We start from the raw sequence: 23,525 nt of genomic DNA on the forward strand, positions 1-23,525 counted from the left end.
TATCTCCCCTTCCTACAAACATATTGCAATTTCACAAATATTTTACTGAATATGAAATGTTTTTATTCACATAATGTGTGATTCTTATGAATATAGAATACTTTTCGAAAGAAAAACTATATAAAAGCTTAGTTTGGACATTTTTATAGCAATTAAAAATAAAACAGTTCACCTTTAGTATGGTAATGGCTATAATATAACTATACAGATTGATAGACTGATTTAAAAATACCATCAATAAAGTGGAGTTAAAGTCTTATAGAATTGTAAGTATGTTTTATTTTATCACCTTGCACTTTCAGTCTTGACTGTGGTTTTCTACAGCAGTTGGTTCAAATTTCTGACCAGTTGAACAATTTGGTTTAATAAAACAAATTGCAATTTGGTCAAAATTTTGAATGAATTGCAATTGGTGGATAGCAACACTTACAGTCAAGTCACTGTAAAACCAGTTCATACTTTAAAATATTATGTATTGAAGTACTATATATATGGGCTGAGGAAAATTTACATTATTTTTTAATGGTTGACAAACTAAGCTGTAAAAACAGTTATGTATCTTTATAGAAAATATCATTATCTATTGTAAGTCATGTAAGTAGTTTCTGTCAATCTAACATAAGCAGAAAACTTAACATTGAAAGTTGATTATTTATTCAAAGACACTGGACCATGTCTTATGTGACAGGGCCTCACAATAGTTGTCAAACAAAATAATGAGATGTGTACTGATAGAAATGAAACTTTTTTAAATATCATCGATCAATCACAAGTAGTTCTTATCAAACTGGCTTCAGCAGAAAACTTAACATTGAAAATTGCTAATTAATTCAAAGTCACTGGACCATGACCTAGGGGGCAGGGCCTCAAAATAGTTGTCCAACTGATAATATGTACTGGTAATAATGCAACTTTATATTAAATACAAATGATCTATCACAAGTCATTCCTATCAAAGTAACTTACAGCAGAACGCATTGAGTGTGTAGGTAAAGGTAGAATCTTTCGTTAGCTTTCATGTTAGCTGAAGTGTGAAGTCATTATAAGGTTAGGTGTACTACTCTCCTTTTGGAGTAGTCTAGTCCTACAGACAGATTGATTGGTTATCTCTTGGACTAGTTTACTCTTAATGGAGGGTAGGGTAGTTTACCTATCATAATAATGAATTCATGGTTCAGCTAGCAAGCAAGTTAATCAAAGATTCTACCTTTACCTACACACTCAATGCATTCAGCTGTAAGCCAAATTTTTACAATGTTAACTGGCTTTATAAGACTGTGAAATTTAAAAAGAATACTTACCTATTACTTCAACTTCTATCTTTTCACTCTCAACTGTAGTTTCATCATCCATAGTTACTTTACAAAAATAACTACCAACATCTTTTTTGCATAAATGATGGATCTTTAACGATGGTTGTAATATACCAGTAACAAATTCAGAGTATTTAGAATTATTGGAAGGAATCTCTTGTTTATCATCATCATGATCTTTATACAACCATAAAGCACTCTTAAAACCAGAAAATAACTGTACTTTCAGTACAATTTCAGATCCGTAGACTTCTATGAACTTTGCTGTCAGTACTCTAATTTCTAAAAATAAAAATTAATAACTGAATAAAATCATGTCTCAGTTGCTAACTTAGGATACAGTATTTCTTAATTTGAGGAATTAAAGGTGTCCAAAAAAATATCATGATATCTGATTTATATACAGCTGCTGACAGTAGAAAATCATTATGGGATACTGATGTTTGTTAAAACAGTAAAGATCTGGAAGGTTAATGTTCCCCTCGCATCTGGCAAACAAAATGTTCACCCTGGTATCGATGATGAGTAAATTTAACGCTAGGTTATTTTGTGTTGGTCATCCTCTGGTTAGATTTAACCCTTAGTTAAATCCTTGGTTAAATGATTAAGATTTAACCCTGCTTCGGACCTCGGTTAAAATTTTAACCAAGGAATAGATTTGTCTTAAAGTTAGATTCCTGGTTTACTACTAGATTGAAAAGGTCACTAAACGTTTAATACATCATATTCTTCCTTTCTCAAACCAATTTGTATATTTAAACGAGAGATGAACAACTGGGTCCTGGTGGAGGTTTACTCCCAAAGGGTATCACTAACCCAGTAGTTAGCACTTTATTGTTGACATGAATTGTTATTTATATGGTCAAATTATAAATGAACTTTCCACAAAACTTTTTTTCAAAATACTTAGGATTTCTACCCTGTGAAGACATTACCATAGCCATATTTTGCAAAACATTTGCAAGTGCATTATGGATTTTTTGTTCCACAATGCTCTTCAACTTAGAACTTCATTTAGAGCTTCAACTTTTTCATTGGGGCATCACCTAATGACTCTTTAGTAGACGAAATGTGTGTCTGGAAACATAATTTTAATGCTGGTATCTATGATGAGTGAATTTGACACATATCAAGCATATGCCTAGGAATTTTTGTTACAAAAGGCAAGTCCAGATTTTAGACATTATTATATAATTGTTTTAGATTAAACTTGATTTCACTCTCCTTTACTCTTCTTATTTAAATTTCAATAGCTATCTGGGTACTGGTCATTGTAAATCTGAACTTTTAACATTATTGACAATATTAAATATGAGGATAATTTTGGACAGCTTTTGCAGTTTTCTTAAATGCAAGAAGATGGATGGCCTGAAAATATTATGAAAAACACACAGAATTAAAAAAAAAAAACAACATTATAAATTTGTATGATTTTAGCTTTGAAATTGTCTTTTTCAGTATTCTTTTAATCTATATTTGTGCATTATTATTTTTTTATATATAACAGATGTGATTCATAAAGACAGTCGTATAGGTATAAATCAAGCAAAGTTTGGTATGCAGTATGCCCTTACCACAATCTTTTTAGTTTTTCAACCATTTCCCTTTTTTAAGAGGCAGTATCCAGGGTTTCATAAATAAATTTTTCACATCAGATATGAATGAAAGCTTTTTGGAGCAAATTTTTAAGTTCCATTTGCGATCATTTATTTCTTATTAAGAATTTAAAGTTTTTGTCTATTAAAAAAAAGCATATTTTTTATTTGCATGATGTAATATTGTGTCATGAATTAATGTACAAACAAGGAATTATTTGAATCTGGAATAATTTTGAAATTTTGAAAATTGATTAGAAATGTATGATGAAAACTAACCCAATTTAATAGGGTTAGCCATGCGTGCATGGTTAATGTTAATTTTACTTTCACTATCATCTCAGTATGAACTAACTAACCCCCCTTAGCCATGCATGCATGGCTAACCCCATTTAGTTGGGTTAGTTTTCATCATACATTTCTAATCAATTTTCCAGAATTCATATTCTTTCTTTTCCATTTAAAACATTAGATACCTAAATAAAGAAATAGCACTATAAAAGACATCGTCCAGTAATATTTTGAATGACTGGTACTGACACATTGACATGCCATTATTTCCTACCCATGAATTCTTCTTTTGAAAACTTTTATTCCTATTTTTCTAAACATTGAAATTTGATTTCGAAAATATTTATACCTGGTACGAGACTGGATTCTTCATCTTTAACTTCAAATTTACCTACAAAGTAATATCAATAATAAGACAGTGATGAAAGTACATGTTTTCTTCTTTTAGTATCATTTGTATCCCTGCCATTTTCTGCAAATAATTAAGATTCATTTATCAGTGGAACCAGATAGCCAAGTGGTCTAAGTTGTTCTACTATTGTAATCACTAGCCAGTCAACACTGAGGTTATGAGTTCGAATCCCATCCATGCGGGTGCACTCGACTTCAATCTTAATTTCTTAATTGACTAGGATCATCAATTTTCCAATCGAAGATCAGTGGTTTTCACCAGGCACTCCGGCTTCCTCCACCAGTTAAAACTGGCTGCCATGAAATAGTTTAAAAGTTGCGCTAAAAAGTGAAGTTTAAACAACAACAATCAATCTTCATTGGAACCAATTTTCACAGATTGAGGAAATATTGAATTTTCCAGGAGAACTGTTATGACAAATTTTGCATTTCAAAGAAATTAAGAAATATTCTGTTTCTTAAGAAACTAATGTCTTTAAAAGATCTTAACCAATACCCAAAAAAAACTGCCCATTTATCCAAACAGAAGTCCATTTTGGTTAGAATTGAATACCAATTGTGCCTGTAATTTTGATACAATTAAAAACAGATGAATATTTTTTAATTTCAAATTTTATAACAATATTCCATTTTGTTTAGAATTGCATACCAATTGTGACTGTAATTTGGTACATGTACAACAATTAAAAATAGATGAATACTTTTTTTACTTCAATATTCATCATTGAATATAGGCTTCCAGGTTTGATTTTTTTTTTTTTGAGTTATCTTCCTTTGTCTAAAAAAATGTTTAATGCTGTCTGATTGAAATACAATTTATTTATTTTTTATTTATAAAACTAAGCTATGACATATTTACTAGTAGCTTGAAATATTCTTTTCATTTGCATAAGACAATCATCTTTGCAACAATTGGGTATGGCAAAATAAAGCACTGTGATGGTGAATTATATTAAAAAGCATAAACATATATGGACAGTATAAGCAACAGACACCACTGGTTGTAATTTACTATCATTTACAGCAGTTAATCTGGATAATAAATTTTTCACACTTGAAATTGCATCCTACTACAATGATAATTCTGACGCATTCTTATACAGCTTGAAATAAAACAGAAAAAGAAATGAGGTATGAAAAAAGGGGAGAGGAATAGACGGAGAGAAATAAATAATTCTATTTGTCTACCAGTAAAAGTTAATTTGAGCTGGACATCACAGCAGAACTTTTAGTGAAAATGCAAACTTGCAAACTCACTCTATTGAACCATGAGGTAAAGATCATTATACAACTTTTATTTGGGAAATCCCTAGAAAAATCCCTTATTCTCTGTTAAAGTCCTTTAACTCATCTTGTCAATTTTGTATGAGGGGCATGGGTAGTTTGAGATGATTCTAATGTCATATGACCTTTTTAGGACTTGTTGGGGTTGTGGAATGTAGAGAGTACAGCTCATTAAGAAAACATAACAATAAAGATTTAATAAATTTATAAAAGTTAAAGATTCTTGGAGTATGAGGAATAAGAAATCCAATGAAGATGGCCTTTCAACTTGAAAATAGTTCTTATACAATTTCAAGATAAAAACTTGCTGCCGGTCTAGGTAGGCTATTTCCATGTTTTATATATGGACTGTGCTTTGGCGCCTCACTGCCCAAATAATTCCTCAAAGGGGCATATGTCAGAGTAATCTATGACTAAGTCATGGGCTAATACCAAGGACAGTATAAAAAAAAAGCCCTGCAGTAACAGTACTCACATTTATTAATAATTTTGTTGTTATGCCCTGAGGTATATGTTTCTGCATCTATATTACTTTGATGAATATTTCCAAAAGTGCAACAGAAATGAGGTCCATTACCACCTGCAAGAAAAAATGGGGTCAAACGCTAAAAGGGTTAGTCTTCATCACATGTGTGTTTTTCTGGGTTATAGGATCAAGTTTTGACATGTGATCTTATCTGATTCTGAAAGAACCATTTATTCTGAAACAACCATTTATTTGAAATGAAAGCAATTTCAATTCCTAATTCAGAATGCTTGATTCTAATGAACAACTAAATGGTATGTAAATGCTTCAAGGGTTGGGAACTTGGTTAAAAAAAGTGATCTAAAAAAATTACCCAAATAAATGAGGTCAATGTGAGTGACGTTCTGTCACATTCATAAAAACAGACAAGGATATCTTAAACTGAATTTAAAGATAAGAGACATTTTTAACTCTTCAAATTATTACAACATTTTCCTTTAGTTTTGCTCTCAGAATTTTCTTCATGAATTTGCATGTAGTTTTGATCTTGAATTGGAAGGTATTTTCACATACAAGTCAGAATGAAAAACAAATCACTTTCAATGAAAGAAACACCATGATAATTGACAGTCAACATATATCTGACGACATCTAAACTTAAAAGAACAACTCAAATTGAGTCTGAGAAGCATAACATGTAGGTAAATTCCTATTTTTTGTTGGTTGCTAATATTCCCCCTTAAAAACCCTATACCAAATAACAATTGTATGTTAGTATCTATGAACTAAACTAAGACATAATGTGTAATACAAGTGAATGAAGCATTAAATGTAGGTAAGAGTGACCTACTAATTGTCAGTAATAGGCCACAATTAACAAGTTACCCCTTGCCCCAGGGTGCTGGTTTAAGAGAACACCAGACTTACAGGTTTGGTTATTTTTTCTTCTTTCGCATCTTGAAATTGAGAAGAACACACATGCCAATACACTGGCAATAGCCAAAAGGGTTCCTTAAATATTCTGAAGTGTACTCAAACCCTTCTGTTTGAGCATATATCATTGTATATATGGATTTTGATGATGCCAAACATCTAGTAACCCTCAAACAACTCCCAAATGTGTGTGGTCAGCCAAAAATTTGACAGACATTTTCAAAATATAAGATCGACTCATTACAGAAATCATGTTTTCACTCACCAATTTTGAAGTAAAAAATGGGAAAATATTTCATTTAATTAAAAATCACCATTCAATCAATCAATGATCAAATGGATTTGTTTAAAATATTCACCTAAAACACATATTAAAATTTGTAAGCATGCAATACATTCAAAGCAGAACAACACAAGATAGTGCTTGTATGGACAGCTTTTTAAGCAGATGCTGAAAACATTAAAAATCAGATAAGGATATGCAAACAAAGGTTAAAATTTATTCAGTTCTCAAGACATTAAAGTAGCATATATCCTGACAAATCACCATAGAACACAATTCAATAGTGTTTTGAAGAAAAAATGAATGTAAAACCGAATAAGGTCAATCTGATGAAATCACACAAAATAAGTGTCTTACCTTTTTTATATTTCCGCAAAACACAAACTACTATAAAGATTACAATACTGCCAATGATGATAAATAAAAATACCAGACTAACTCCAATAGCAACCAGATTATCACTATTACTTCCTGAAATAAATGCAACATATTAGAGTCTTTCTGTTCAACCCTGTAAATTACTATTACAAAATCATCAATGGTAGTAACTACACAAACAAGACCAAATCCACATTCAATTATATTTAGTCCCATCCAGACACTCATTGGTATTAGTACTTTTCATCAAGATTTTCTTCATCATTTAAAGCATTTCTTACTCTATAATTTAAGGTAGCACAATACAAAGATTTTTCATCCCCAATCAGACATCTTTAAAGTGATGTTATTCCATTCATCCGTCTTTAAATTTTATAAATGAGGTACCAAAAGAAAGAAGAATGATTAATCTTTCAAATTGTGATAATTTCATTATGACATAGTTATTACATAACTAATTGTTATGTAATTAGTTGCTATATTGTGATCTCCATACTTTAATGAATTTAGCTTCTTTGTTATTCATAGCATCCCAAAATATTTTATAGATTCTTGCACAACACAGTTTGACCTCCAAAACTGTGTCTCAGATTTTTCCTATTGTATTTCATTCTCTCATAAATCTTCAATGAAGTTTGCAACATCAATGCATAAGAGATCACTAAATTCAATTGGATATAAAATTTGTTCTATTGATGTTTTTGGAAATCTGACACAGTTTTGGAGGTCAAGCTGTGTTGTACAAGAATCTATAAAATATTTTGGGATGCTATGAAAAATAAAGACACTAAATTCATTCAAGTGTGGACATCACAATATAGCAACTAATTACATAACAATTAATTATGTAATAATTATGTCGTAATGAAATTATCCCAATTTGTAAGATTAATCTTTCTTCTATCTTTTGGTACCTCATTTATAAAATATAAAGACGGATGAAATGAACTACATCAGTTTAAAGTTATCTGATTGGGAGTGAAATAATCTTTGTATTGTGCTACCTTAAGCCAACCTTCTAATACTACAGATACAGTATAAAGTTAAAATAAAGTGCAAAAAAATAGAATTTTTTCATGAATAGAGCAATGTTTAGTTGATCCTAGAACTGTCAATCTAATCTTGTAAAATTTTGATAAAAATTGAGTAAAATTATAAAAATGTTTAGAGAAATATTTTTCCTCATATACATGTATATTTAATAGATTGTGTACATTTTGAAGCTGTGATAATTGAAAATAGGGAAAAAATTAAACTTTAACATTTTTGAGAAACAAGTGCCAGTGACTCATTTGCAAGAGTGTTTAAATACTCATTTGATAAAAAAAAAAAATGCAATGCAAAGTCTGTATAAAAATTGTCCTGTACCATGATTTTCAATTTCTGGTTTGACCATGTTATCTTTTGTTGAAGTTGATGCTGTGCTAACTTTGACTGTTGGTTTAATGTTGTCAGGGAGAGATACATCATCTGTTGGTTTACCAGCAATTCTGTATAATAGTTATTGCATGAATTTAAAGTCATATAAGATAATGCATTACAAGAAAAATTCCTCAGAAAATATCAAATGTAAACTTTTTTCAAATATGGATTTGTAGCATCACTATTTTTACTCTTGTATGGTGGGCTTATAAATATCTTTTTTCTTATTTTACAAACAGTGATTATTTATTTTTTTTGTAATTTTTTGCATGAACAATAATTTATGTGAATATAAAAAAGATGTGGTATGATTGCTAATGAGACAACTGTCCACAAGAGACCAAAATGACACAGACATTAACAACTATAGGTCACCGTACGGCCTTCAACAATGAGCAAAGCCCATACTGCATAGTCAGCTATAAAAGGCCCCTATAAGACAATGTAAAACAATTATATCAACTTGAACATACATTTTACATCCTTTAAATATGAAGACTTATTTTTGTCCAAATTTGGATGAAAAAAAAACATAAACGTACTTACGTTGTACCTTCTGGCAAAAGTCTGCATAAAATTTCATTTTCAGGTCTGAAGTAACCAGTTTTACATACATTGACACACTGGTACACTGAAATAAATATTTTTCAGAAATTTTTTTCCAATGTTTTTCTTTTCTATTTTAGTGTAGTTATTGTGTTTAATGTCAATTTAAAGTTAATTATTTAAAAAGAGGCGTTTAGCCAAAGTTTGGATTTTGCTGATTATTTTCAGACAGAATTAATATTGTTCATCATAATTTTAATTTCTACTAAAAGTAATGGCATCATTCATGTTTGATGTTGCCTTGGTTTTCAACAACAATTCTTAACAACCATAAGAGATATAAAGATACAAAAGCTAGGTAGTAACTACTTTTCTATGACTAATCAATGTTTTATTTTTAGTATTTGTGTAGTCAATGCCCTTAGTGCCAGCCAGGTTAGCTAAAAGTTATAGAAACTTACTCATATTTAGTTCTTGGTAAGTTCTATCACAGTCATTTCTAAGATTACATAAATTATCTTTCACTGAAAAGCAATGTTCTCCACGATCTAAGGGCAAATCTGGTACATACAATTCCTTATAATCACAGTAGCATGATCTATCAGTTGTTGTACTTCCGTGATTACATATTTTCATTCCTTCCATATTACAATTTGATTTCATATATTTGCAGTGCTGAACATCATGATCTCTGTATCTATTAGATGAGAACTGGGTCGGCATGTAATAGTCTTCTTGGCATTCTATCTCTTGCAGCTCGTTCTTATTTAGATTATACCTGGGCATATGTCCTAAAAGAAAAAATAATATGAATACATGTACCAGAACAAAGAAATTTCAAACTAAACAAGGCCACTACATTCAGACAATGTTCTTCCAAGAATTTTAAAATAGCACCATGGAAATCAACATACATAACACCATGGCCCTATACATTCTATAATCAATCATCCAAGATAGCATCATAGTAGAAAATATAGTATGGTACCAAGGTAGCACCTTGCTTAAACATTGTTAAAGGACCTGGGGAGAACACTGATTCAAAATCTGGATTTGTGTGTCTCCATTTAATGAGGGGCGGCAGGACCATTTTTGGGATGTCGGGATGGGGTGTTTTTAAGTTAGGGATTTCGGGATTGACCCTTTCGGTTTCTGGGAATTCTCTAATCGAAGTTAAGGATGTCCAGATTTAAATTTCCTTCATGTTTTTAAGCCTGGGATTTCATGATCAGGACCCCTCCGAACCCTCCCCCCTTTCAATTGATTTGGATAACATGCATAATGAAGCATAACTGATTGTTCTCTTTAATAATTGAAGCCAATAAAACATGGATGAAACTTTTCCTTTTACAAGGAATGCTGTGAAATTTAAAACTGTTATCACACAAGAAATAGATGCACTGCAAATGTCACCAGAGACAGAGGATCTACAGAGTGTGTGCCACTCACCTAGATCTATGTGCATATCTAACAATGGATACTCTCCAACATTGTTGACTAAAAATGATTTCATCACAAACATCTCTTTTTTGTTTATTTTGTATTGGTTATAAATTTTTCTGTTTAGTTTCTCTATCTTTAGTTTTGCCCAAAACACAAAAAAGAGGAAACAAATCATCATTCAATGATGTAATTGACACTGAATGACGTTCGGAAGCTCATTCATAATAAACAGCTGTGCCATGAGTGCATTATACACCCCTGGCAGCATAATGGCTTTATTCAAAGAATACATTTAAATAACTTCTCAATGTAATACTAGACAATCATAAAACACTAAAGGGAGGTTATCTTAGTAGATATAAACCTGCCAAGTGCCAACAAAGTTTCATGATAGCTGCTCAAAGCATTGATCGAAAACTAAAAAATACCCCTGTTTTTATAAAGAAAATCCCATAACCATGATAACTTTGAAACGTAAAATCTAAAATTTATAAAAATCCAAAGGGATCTTATGTCAATAGATATTAACAAATCACCAACGTTTCATAAAAACTGCTGCAAGCATTTTTAACTTATTGTTCGGAAACTGGAAAATCTCCCTTTTTCAATGAATAAAACCCAATAAGTGGGAAATGTAAAACTAAAATTTGTAAACAATCCAAAGGTAGCTTATGTCAATAGATATACACATTTCACATAATTTTCTTGCAATTTGGAGAAGGTGTTTTTGAATTATTGTCCCAAAACTGGATAAATCCCCCTTTTTTAATGAAAAAAAAATTTAAAACTCGAACTTTAAATCTAAAACTTATAAAACAAGAATGTGTCCTCAGTACACGAATGCCCCACTCGCACTATCATTTTCTATGTTCAGTGGACCGTGAAATTGGGGTAAAATCTCTAATTCGGCATTAAAATTAGAAAGATCATATCATAGGGAACATGTGTACCAAGTTTGAAGTCGATTGGACTTCAACTTCATCAAAAACTACCTCGACCAAAAACTTTAACCTGATGCGGGACAGACGGACGCACGGACGAACGAACAAACGAACAGACGGACGGACGGACGGACGGACGGACGCACAGACCAGAAAACATAATGCCCCTCTACTATCGTAGGTGGGGCATAAAAAAGAAACGGAGCTCACTTCAATAGATATAAACAATTCACCAAAGTTTCATGCAAATTGGTTCAAGTGTCTTTGATTTAGTGTCCAACATGTTGACAATGGACGGACAGATAGACAGACAACGGACCGTATACCATAATACATCTTATAAACAGGCATATAAAAATGCATATGACAAATGTATGATGTGGGAGTAGATTGGAACAGCTCATACAAATCATGATGTTGCGGATCACCTGGCAAACAATATATACATATCGTACCACACGATTGAAGAGCGTAATATTTGAATCCCATTTACTCCTTACCTTATATGATAATAATTACCTCTTGTGATGTTTTGTGGTTTCATGCAGCATTCAATGATACTCGGTTCGTCATCGCGATGATTTTCGGTTATAAGGCAGTGATAGTTGTCGGACACTGTACATAATACCTTTGCATGCTTTATCCAAACATAAGGCGACTCGGGACAGCTGGCCACTACCTGTGGTTTTCCTTGGCATCCTTGACCATTACTTACTACACAAAAGTGTAGAATTATCAACACCTGTTAAAATATACATGTGTATTTTAAACATGGATCTATATTCTATAACAATGACATATTCTAGACAATAATCAACAACTACAAATATATTGAAATGGCTCTAAAGGTAGCCCTATACATAGGCTAGCTTACTTGTAATATAAATTTACAGAAAGCTGAAACAATTCCTACACAGGAACTTTTGGTCCTCAATGCTCTTCAACTTCATACTTTTTGGGTCTTTTTTCACATTTTTTTATTCAAGCGTCACTGCATGATGAGTCTTTTGTAGACAAAACGCGCTTCTGGCGCAAATATAAATTTCAATCCTGGTATCTATGATGAGTTTATTTCTTAATGTTGTAACTACATTCCCATCTCCCTTTTATGGAATTTCACCTACTGAATTAGACTTATTAACAGGTTTGTACTAACAAGAGCAACACAACAGGTGCCACATATGGAGAAGGATATGCTTACCCTTCCGCAACACCTGAGATCACCCCTATTTTTTTTACAGGGGTTCATGTTGCTCAGTCTTCAGTTTACTATGTTTGTCTGTTGGTCTTTTTCTTTTTGAATCTGGCAGTTATTTTTTTACTAATGAGTTTGAATGTTCCTTGGGTGTATCTAGTCTCTCTTACATTTTTAACCTGGGGTGGTTCAGAGCTGTTGTCATGGCCTGTATGATGACATCTTAATGTTTTTTAGTTATATGTGTTGTTGTTGTGCTCTCTTTTTGACATTTGTTTTTTATTCATTCATACAAACATTGGTAAATCAATATCAGAATTCAAAGAAACTCAAATACCCATATCCCTCCAGGCCTCATCTTCCCTCTCCCCTCTCCCCATCCCCAATAATACCATTTTCACTTCATTGTACTTGTTCTATCATTACCATCATATATGAAAATAAAACCTGGTAGAATTCAATCATGTTAACTGCAGCTCTTCAAATACTCAGCAAACGACAATCAAATTATATCAAGACTTATCACCTATTGTAAACTAATAAACAGGTGACCGTCTGCCCAAAACAATGATCTGCTTTGTCTATATTTAAAAAGAGTCATTTAAATTTCTGGCTTTTACAGACGAATCACAGAACAGCATTGCATAGTTTTATTTTTGTTTAAACTAGGAACTATAATAGCACAATTCACTTGTTTGAACAGCAGATAGACATTCCTTAACCGATCAGAAACTAATCATGTTTTCTTAGTCTACATCAAACTAAACTAGCAACAATCTGTTAAAAAAAATTAATCTGAAAATCACCATTTTGTTTTGATATTAATAGTGTGTATGCAATAATCTAAATATAGATCTCAATCTCAAAGACTTCCTTATTCTACTTTCATTATCATTTTATATTATTTTTATAATTATGTAAGCATGGTTATATTCTGCTAAGAGAAAAAAACCTTGTATGATCCACTATTTTAGAAAGTTTTTGTACAACTGATATTCTATTATTTTACTATTCAATGTAATTAATTAATAAATTTCTGTTGCAAAAAAAGGCAAAGATAATTTATATGTTTTTAACTAGAGTGGGTTAAAAACCTGGCATTGAACATGTTCTGGGGTGAAGCTGGGTCCTTTTGAAGTGCACGCCAAGCAGGCGGGGTTAGGATTAACCCCCCCCCCCCCCCCAAAGATTATTTTTTGGCTAGACACAAAATGGTGCTTTCTGAGGACCTAAAAATGGTTTTAGTAGCAAATTATTAAGACTGTATTTGATAATTTTTTATTGAGAAAATTCTATAATTTTCAAAATCTGCCCTTTGTTTTTTAGCTGCAACAAAAACGTCAATGGCCTTGTCTAATTTGACTTCAAAATCTACTGAACCCAAAGCCTACAATCTGTCATTTCTCATTTTGGAACGGATGAATGTTTTCAAACGTTTCAGTACCCTAAACAACCTTTCAGCTGACTGTAGCACTACGGCATTGTTAGGAGAACACACAGTATTGTATCAATAGACGGATACAATGCGGGATTAACGATATCAAGTGTTTGATACAGTGTTGTCAGCAATTTGTTGTGCTTGTATACTGTTTTCTGATTTCAGAAGTTGAGAATCAAGTTCTGTGATCATATGATCCAGAAACGGGTAGTAGAGAGAAATGCGCCAGTAATCCTTAGGTATTTCGGCTGGGTGGTATTAAGCTCTTGAGGTTTGTCTTCCATACCGCCTAAGAACAATTTCAACTATATCAAAATGCTATATCTGGAGCGGTTTGGTATAGCTCATTCCAAACATTATCATCATTTCGCTTGGAATGCAACATTTCAGACACAGACTAGTACTGCGGAATAGGATAAGTCTTAAAAGGCTATTTTATTTTATTTTTTAATGCGTTGACGCCTTATTTCGACAGGAAGGTGTCAAAAAATAACAATATGTAGTAGCCTTTCAAAATATCACAATAATTTATAGTGGGGATTCAGATTAATATTTACCGTTATCGTAATTTACTTATAAAAGAGGGGCGAAAGATACCAAAGGGACAGTCAAACTCATATAAAGTTTACTGTAATTCTTTAAATTATTCAGGGTCAGATTCAAAGTTGTGAGATAAAAATGGAACAAAAGTCAACTGGTCATATTTTGCCAAAATTTAATGTACAAATTTTACAACTCTTATCCAAACAAAAACGCAGGTTTACAACCCAACCCCTGCAGCCCTGTTAGTTTAAAGGCATATCCAACAGTTTATTTTTGACGGTGAGATTTTTTTCCCTTGAAGATATTTCATTCTTCAATTGACAGAGAATCAAATTTTGCCAAAAAAAATAATTGTCGTCGATTTCGTTTTTTCAAAAAATACTGCTGAAAATTGAACATTTTTGCAATTTTGGAGTTAAAAAAGTTTTTTATTTAAAAATATTAAATATGATTTTTTAATCAACATATACTTATATAATGGGGCTCAAATTCAAGCAAAATAATTCAAGATGGTTAGAAAAATCTAACTTTACCTTTTAAAGCATTAATTCTTACTTAAATAAAGCCAAAAAAGTTATGATGGACCCAAACAACGGCAAGAAACGAACATTTGAAATGCACATTTTTGATTTATTAAAATATTGCTAACGGTGTCGATTTGGCCAAAGTGAGATATGTTATTCTTTGAAAAAAATGGAACGTCATAACGTTTTGAAAAATATTTGTCACCGTACTCGTTTTTGAGAAAAATCGAGAAATATGATATTGTTTACTAAATCCCTTCCGTAAGCCTCACAAATTGCGCCAAAATTTAAGACGTTTCGGGAAATAACGTTATAATTCCCCGCTAATTTTTCAAAGGCAGTGCGACGGCAGACAAATGTATTTATACACTGTGACTTTGTTGGATAGTTGTCTCGATAGCACTCATATCTCATATCGCATCTTCTTATTTATTGAATTAGTATATGGACGAGATGACAATTCAGTTATATTAACAATGCAGTGTTTTTCTTACACTGATTTATAATACACCGTCTATAATTTCACATATCGAAATTAATAAAGAGCTAGTGAAATTTTGCAACCAAACACTTGTCTAAAAACTCACTGACTCTGTATTATTTATTGCAGTTTTGGGCTTTTTATTCTTTATTTAGGCTTCTAGCTTTAACAAAAATATGTATGTTGACTCTTATAATTGGGTGCGGCCGTTTAGCTGCTCGGATGTATAAATTTACAGCCTTTGTCGTTTGTTTATGTGTTACATATTTGTTTTTCGTTCATTGTTTTACATAAATAAGGCCGTTAGTTTTCTCGTTTGAATTATTTTACATTGTCTTATCGGGGCCTTTTATAGCTCACTATGCGGTATGGGCTTTGCTCATTGTTGAAGGCCGTACGGTGACCTATAGTTGTTAATGTCTGTGTCATTTTGGTCTTTTGTGGATAGTTGTCTCATTGGCAATCATACCACATCTTCTTTTTTATATTGCCGTTTAGTCGAAATAAAAGTGTAGTATATCCTATGCATAGTGTAGTGAGAGTTTCGCGCATCTATACGTTTAAAAACCATCTAAATAAATGGTTCAAGGGATATCTGAACCTTGAATAAGATCTCTTAACAACAACAAATGTCACATGAATCTTCAAATAAATCACATGGCTGATTTTAACACATCTGTTGCGCCAGTTGCAGTTGTAGATGTCATGAAAAAAACCTTTAATTTACAAAACATATCAGAAAGACAATAACTTGAGAATAAACTCCACCTAGTTTGGCTGCATACAATGTAACCACTGATGTTGACTACTATATAACTATATTACTATTGATTATTCAAACAAATAAATGCAAAGAGAAAGATGCGGAAAGAAATTCTAAAATTTTTGTTTAAAAATAAAATATAGATATATTTTTTTTTACCAAAACTGGAAAACTGTTTCAGTTGAGAACTAATGATTATGCATCACTATGTGCAACTAATAAATTGATTGCTCCCGTGCTCCAGTGGCAAATATATCACGCATATTTACAACGCGGCGAAAGTGGATCTGAATAAATAATTGATACATTATTAAGAGAAAGGGTCTGCTAGCGGTTGAACGTATGCCGTACTACTACTAGAATAAAGTTGAATAATGATCAAAATCTTGAGTAAAGCTTTTAGCCCCATCCCCCCCCCCCCCAACCAAAATTTTGGATTATGATATTTCGATGGTTGTTTTTTACCTATCCTATTATGGAACCGCTGGTTTTAAGAGGAGGTTGGTAATAAGTCAAGACTTACAACGTTTTTTTTTTTTGGTTGTTAAATTATATTTATTTCCTCAAATCGTCAGAAATATTTTACTTGTATGTCAGCGTATATATTACAATGTTTTCCTATTTCATTTTTTTTATTACGGTGTCGTTTTTCATTTAATTAAAGAGCTTCTGTATATTAGCACTTCAACGCAAAGCTAGATGCTAGATGCAATGATACATGTTAGTTTATGTCATATTTTCTTTTTCTTTAGAGACCAATTTTTTAAATCTTTCTCAAGTCAAATCAAACTTTGAGTTTTCTATCCTAAATGACAAAATCTCGGATAAGTTTGATAAAGAATTAATTACAATTTGTGTTGTATTCTAATGAAAAAATAAATTATTACGCATTTGTTCTCGTTGTTCTCTACTGTACTGTATATTGAAGATAACTTCAATAAAACGGAAACTAAGTGAGTATGGTCTATAATTATAAAGATAATTGCAGTTCTTTTAGAATGGACCAAGAGGACAACATCTTTTAAGATTTGACTTCTATTTCTGTTAATATTCTGTATGAGTTTTCTGTCGATTCCCGCCGTGCCCTTTCCTTTGGGGAAAGAAACCGCCCTTGCCCGACGGCCATAACCAATGGTGATTCCGTTATGACGTCGTTGAAACAACGTTAAATTACGGGAAACAATAGGCGACGGTTACTTTTGTTATTACCTCCCCTGAAACTGTTGGATATGCCCTTAATGCAAGCATTATATTTTTTTTAAATAGAGTTAATATTCCTTGTCGTAAATTTGAAGGTGTGAACATCTTTCCATTTGTCGGTCAAAAGTTGTAATTTTACATCTTTTCCAAAGGATTTTGAATCTTTCAACAAAGAAATATCGGGATAAGATGGTACAAGATTTTTTCTACTGGCTGTTGCATGACTATCACTGTTGGTACTGTTAGTAGGCGTTTTGGTGAAAAAATTGTCTAAGGTTTGCCATTAAGGCTTGTCACACTATGAACTGCTCATGTTTACGTTGCTTTATACGGAAGAAAATTCACGCAATTAATTAAAAACGATTTCAGTCAGGGCTGATTTTACATACAGAAATATTATTGTGACGTTATTAAAATAGTTATACTGTATTGTTTTCTAATTTTCTTGGTTAAGTTAAATTTTATATTTTTTGCTCGTTTGTATTTTTATTTTTATTTTCCAGCGTAAATTTTTTTTAAGACCCAGCGATGTGCATGCCATGGCATGACAGCGTATAGGGAGCTACGCCCCAGATGTTTGACATGTTTAATAGGTTACCTTTTGGCATTAAAATGTCATACTGGGTTTGAACTCACCACCTCAATGTTCATAGGTTGTGATAAAGGAGATGAACTACTTTGATCACTCTGCCAATGGTGACCCTTCCTCCTTTGAGGAGTTTTGCAGACTTAGTTTTTAATATCAATTTAACAAACTGCTCCAGTTAACCTTAGGTTAACAGGGGTGAAATTTGTCATAGAGCAATGTGACTAGAATATACAGTACTCATAAGGACATACTGCAAGAAATGACCGACACAGTCTTTGGCTCACATTTGGTTACTGACACAGTGCCCACCATGTCAGGTATTATCCTGGTGATATCAACTTTTTCAAGGAAAAGTCACTTATAATCCATGAAGAGTATGAATTACAGATAGCGGAGTCTAATTGCAACCTGTAAACAGCGGCCTCTAGGGAAATGAAAAAAAAACATAAATTTTACAAAACTTTTCAACCATAATATAGTTATTTAATGATGGTGGGTGGAAATTAAACCATGGAGGAGATTATTTGGTAATAGGGGAAGATAAGTTAATGATGATGCACAGTGACGGGCAGCACCATCATATAAACATGTTGACAAAGGGTCATAGAGATCAGCCTGAGGCCATCATAAAAATGCAAAAAAAAAACATATACAGTAGTGTAGACACAATATATCTCTGATTATTGCAAGTCTTCATTATAAACCAAACCAAAACTAAATTTATTTCTATCATACCCTCAGGATGTTGTATATATTTTCTTTCTTGTCATTAATGTACTTCATAACTAATCTTCATTTTCTGAAATAAAAAAAAGCATGAAATAATGCAATACATGTAATATGTTAAAGTTTAATTGTTCAAGTTAATATATTTGCTAAAATAAGCTAATGTTATCAGCTAGACTAATCAATTTAAGTTCTTTTTCTTTTTAAATTATAGCTAGATGAAAAAAATGTTAAATTTTGGAAATCCTTATGGTCAATTTTTTGGCTCAAAAAGGGTATCCCTCTTAGGTCACAAAGCCACTTTAAAAAGTGCCTTATGTCATTAGGTATCTTTGGAACAAACAATAAAAAAAAAATATTTTAAAACTGTATCAATTTTAAATATTTTAAAAAGGTCACAAGTCCTTTTAAATGAGACGTCAGATCAAAGATCACCTACCAAGCCTCTTAAGGTCACTGGTTGGCTCCCTGTTGGAAACACATGTCTGGACTTACAGTTATAGTGAATGCTCACACAGGAGCTATCTTAAATCTCCAACAACAAAAAACATATAAATAATCAATATATACATTGGCTGATTATATATACTGAACTAGCTGAAAGGTACCTATAAAAATAGTACCAATTTTAAATCATTAGTTTTGTACAAATTTCATCAACAGTTTTAAGACTTCAGCACTATATTTCTAAAATTCTTAAAACTGATCCTTTTTTCCTAGTCTTTACTTTTATCAAAAGTTTGCAATATGTTTATATATATATATATATATATATATATGTACAGAATCATGACATACAGTTCTACATGTACTTTATAAATATATATTAGTTCCTTATCTACCGTATGACTGACAGTGGTAATATTTATACTAGTGTTTACTATTTATTAATACATGTACAGGTAAATAATTTTTGAGGAAGTGTTATATCTTTTGTCATCATGGTCATTTCGATATTTTGTTTAATTAAATAACTCATGATAACACTTACAAAGAATTATTTAAATCTGCAAAAAAATGAACTTTGGAAAATTGATAAGAAATGTATAATTCATTGATTTAGGTTATCAAGATTCTTTGAAGTGCTTCTTTTGTGGTGGCCACTTTAAGATTTGAGTTGAGTACACCAGAATGAGGGGGGTTCAAACTCACAACATCAGAGTTGACTGGCTAGTGATAACAGTACTTAGTAGAACTACTTAGAACACATGGCCACCGTGGCCCCCCAAAATGTATGATGAAAACTACTAATATTATGGTAGGTTAGTCATGTTATGATATATGAACGACCAAGTGGTTTAGTTAATAGTTCATACTAAAATATCAGTGAAAGTAACTTGAATCATAGCCATGAATGCATAGCTAACCCTTATTAGTTGGTATAGTTTTCTTCATAAATTTCATATTGATTTTCCAGAATTCAAAACTATTCTTGATTCAAATAATTCCTTGTTAAACTTTAAATTCAGATATTACAGTGAGGTATTTAGTACTGTGAATAATGTGACTGGGAGAATGATCCATTCATAAAAACGCTCATTCTTTTTTCTAATACATATACTTCTATGTAGATTCTCCTGAAATCACAATATTAATCTCTTCATTGTCCATCCATCAAAAATTGCATTTATATATCTTACCAGTAGCCAAGGGGGTTCGAGGGGTACATTCAAACACCCCCTTCCCAAACCCAATCCGACCCGCCCAACACCCCCTTCCCCAACCCAATCCCACTCGCCCAACACCCCTGAAAACATATAAGCACTGTTAAAGTCAACCATCTGTTTGAATTGTGACTGTTAAAGATGATTTCATGAGTCCAAATACCCCCCCCCCCCCGCCAGGCCATTCATTAGGAGGCAGTACCAGGTACTTATACCCTCCTATGCTATTGACAAGTACCGCCTAAATGTAGGAATTTTTATATAAGATATTCATGGAATAAATTGAAAAGTACCACCTAGAAATGTGGAAAGTACCAGTCAACATGAAAGATAATAACCCCTGGCCTTTGAAGTTCCTGGCAACGGGCCTGTAAATGCAATTGATTCTTTTTGAACTAACAGTATTTGACAATTTTTCAAAAACTTGACACACGTTTAAATCAAATTTTAACCATTAAAAAAATAATAAAACTTGATTTTTAAAACATGGTTAACCAGTTAATACCTTTCTGGCCTTGAAACAGTCTGCGCACAAAAACCTTTTCTTCTACTAGTCTGGACACTAAATATCAAAATATGTCCCTATATGAGTTGACTATATAAATTTTTTTAAATTTTGAAGAGTCCAAATCAATATTTACTAGTCTGGGGCATAGGACTTAAGTGGCTAATGGTGCAGACTGCTAACCATTTACAGGGTTATTACATTGTAGATAGTAAGGTACTCTAAAAGCATTTATAAATCAGTAGAGGTCACATAACATCTATTTAAAGTACCCTAGCTACCGTAGTTATAATCAGATTTAAAAAGTTTGAGGAAACATCAAAAATACGAAAATGTCAAAAAGTAGATTTATGATAATTTTAGCTCAATTTTTCCTTCTGTCTTAAAACATGAAAATTCAAAAAAAAATAATATTTACATTTTTTGTGAATCAATATTTGCAATATCCAAATTAACCTGCAGTGTGTGTGCAATGTTTCAATGTATATAGTAACTTTCCTTCATGTTTTTATTTTAAGAACATGTCAAAACAATATTTACGACAACTCTTGGTAATAGTACTTTTTATAACCAGTGCGTAAAATTGGCCAATGAATCATGAAATGTTTGTCTTATGTTTAAAAAAGCTAAGTCATTATCTATACAATGCGAAATATGAACTTTGATCTATGTAATAAATTGAAGAAATATGATATAGATCTTTTTTTAACTGTCTACCCAGTGTAGTATTATTTCACTTGGAAAATTAACTTAACAACTTTGTACAAATTTATTTATCTTATTTACTTAAGTTTTATAAATATTCATTTCAAAATAAATCCATTGAAACTATTTAAAATATATTTTCAAATACAACTCATACATGTATGTACTATATTCTGACCATGCTGACACTAGGAAAATGGAAAACCCCTAGGTAAATGGAAAAACCCTAAAACATCAAGATTTCAAAGATAATATGAATGTTTTGCCATATCATATTCTATCGACAAATATTGCATAAGGTCTAAAAATAGATCTACCCTTAAACGATTACATGATATAAATAGACATATTAAAAGACTCATTCAATTCAATAATACATGGATAATCCATTGTATTACAAAAGTTCTATAATTGAATGTCTGCACTATGACTCTGAATAAAGGAAGTTCATAATCATATTAACCTGTTATTTAAAAAAAAGTACAGCACTTGTAGATTTCTATAATTAGCATCATATATATGATATATAAATCTATTCAGGTTTTTTTTTATCTATTTCGGCTACTTGGGATTTTTCATAGCCACAAATAAAAATAATTATTCTAGTCCTTGTATTTGGTATACTAGTATTTACATCACAAAGCCAACAACCTGTGCACTACTGGATCAAAGAGAAGATTTCTAGTGTACTAATTCATTAGTACCGGTATTTAATTAAGGTGGTCATATTGTTACTCAACATACATGATGTGAATATGAAAGACCACCTTCAGAACCTCTTTCTTACAGGTTCCTGGCTTAGGTAAGAAGCATAAAAAAACATGGCTGGGTTTGACATGTTTGTAAGTGCTTAACCTTCCTCGCAAGCTATTAAAAGTAAAATCTAGGGAGTAATATACATGTACATACCAATCGTTTAAAGATTTCTATGGGTAATAACTCCTACTCATAGAATGACAGTTATGCCATAAATATACCATGCCAGCTGACATTTTTATTCTCCACCCCAAAATACACAATCTTATATAAAAGTGGTCAATCAAGAGCAATAATTCTTATTACATGTATAAGGAGTAGTCTGAAGACCATTAAGCTTGTTTGTAACTTTGGCCTGTTGATCAGTTTTGCTTATTTACAACTCCTCTCCACTGTACAGTTTCATCAAGGAACCATGAAAATAGAAAAACAAATTTATAAAGGATAAATCCTAGTTTAATGACCATTGAACCATTATACTTCATAGATCTTAAACCTGTTGATCAATATATAGCTATTAGAAGTTTCTCTTTCTAGCCTTTTCAATAGATGGTACCATTAGACACTTTTATATACATTCAGATACCCCAATGATTATTATCATCAAGATTCTAATAGGCACTGTGGTTTCAGGCTAGAGACTTTCTAGTTAACTAGTAACAACAGCCAAATAATATTAAAGAAAGCTCACTTTAGGCCAGGTCAGCTAAACATTAAATTACATGTAAGATCAGCTCTTGAGTTGCAATTTTTTTAAAGAGTTTCCTGTGTGAAACCGATCTAGAAATATTCAAATCATGGAAAGGTCTACTGGTACATGTTTCAATATTCAAATGATATTAACTATTTCCTTCAGATAAAATTTCCTTATAAAATTAGAAAACCTGGTTATTTAAGGCACAAATGTCATGAAGGTAGGTGTAATAAAGTATTATAAAGCATCATGTTGAATGTTATTTAGACAGATCTTTACTGAGTTTGTCCACTCATTGTCGTTCATACTAATTCAGGAATAAGTCTGTGATTGAAGGGGTTTGATCTGTGCCAATAGAAATTTTATCAGTGAAGCATTTTCATCAGGGAAAAGAAGTACCGGTACATATCTGATCTATGTAGATAAACTTATCACA

At 31.8% G+C, this 23,525-nt stretch overlaps 1 protein-coding gene across 3 annotated transcripts in view; it reads right to left on the minus strand.

Annotated features, from left to right (window-relative positions):
* LOC139516309 (uncharacterized) overlaps positions 1-23,525 on the minus strand; it is a 45,687-nt gene that overhangs the window by 17,126 nt on the left and 5,036 nt on the right. For 2 of the 3 annotated variants that reach the window (XM_071306347.1, XM_071306346.1), the window contains exons 2-9: positions 18,775-18,838; positions 11,826-12,048; positions 9,384-9,713; positions 8,923-9,007; positions 8,323-8,444; positions 6,934-7,047; positions 3,549-3,590; positions 1,302-1,595 (exon numbers count right to left, since the gene is read on the minus strand). In XM_071306347.1, the coding sequence (XP_071162448.1) occupies positions 1,302-1,595; positions 3,549-3,590; positions 6,934-7,047; positions 8,323-8,444; positions 8,923-9,007; positions 9,384-9,713; positions 11,826-12,048; positions 18,775-18,822 (1,258 nt within the window). In that variant the 5' untranslated portion in view covers positions 18,823-18,838. Of the gene's footprint in view, positions 1-1,301; positions 1,596-3,548; positions 3,591-5,369; positions 5,475-6,933; positions 7,048-8,322; positions 8,445-8,922; positions 9,008-9,383; positions 9,714-11,825; positions 12,049-18,774; positions 18,839-23,525 lie in introns of all 3 variants that reach the window. The other variant, XM_071306345.1, reaches the window with a different exon arrangement.

The sequence above is a fragment of the Mytilus edulis genome, chromosome 3 (genome assembly GCF_963676685.1).
Source record: "Mytilus edulis chromosome 3, xbMytEdul2.2, whole genome shotgun sequence".
In the NCBI taxonomy this organism is placed as follows: Eukaryota; Metazoa; Mollusca; class Bivalvia; order Mytilida; family Mytilidae; genus Mytilus; species Mytilus edulis.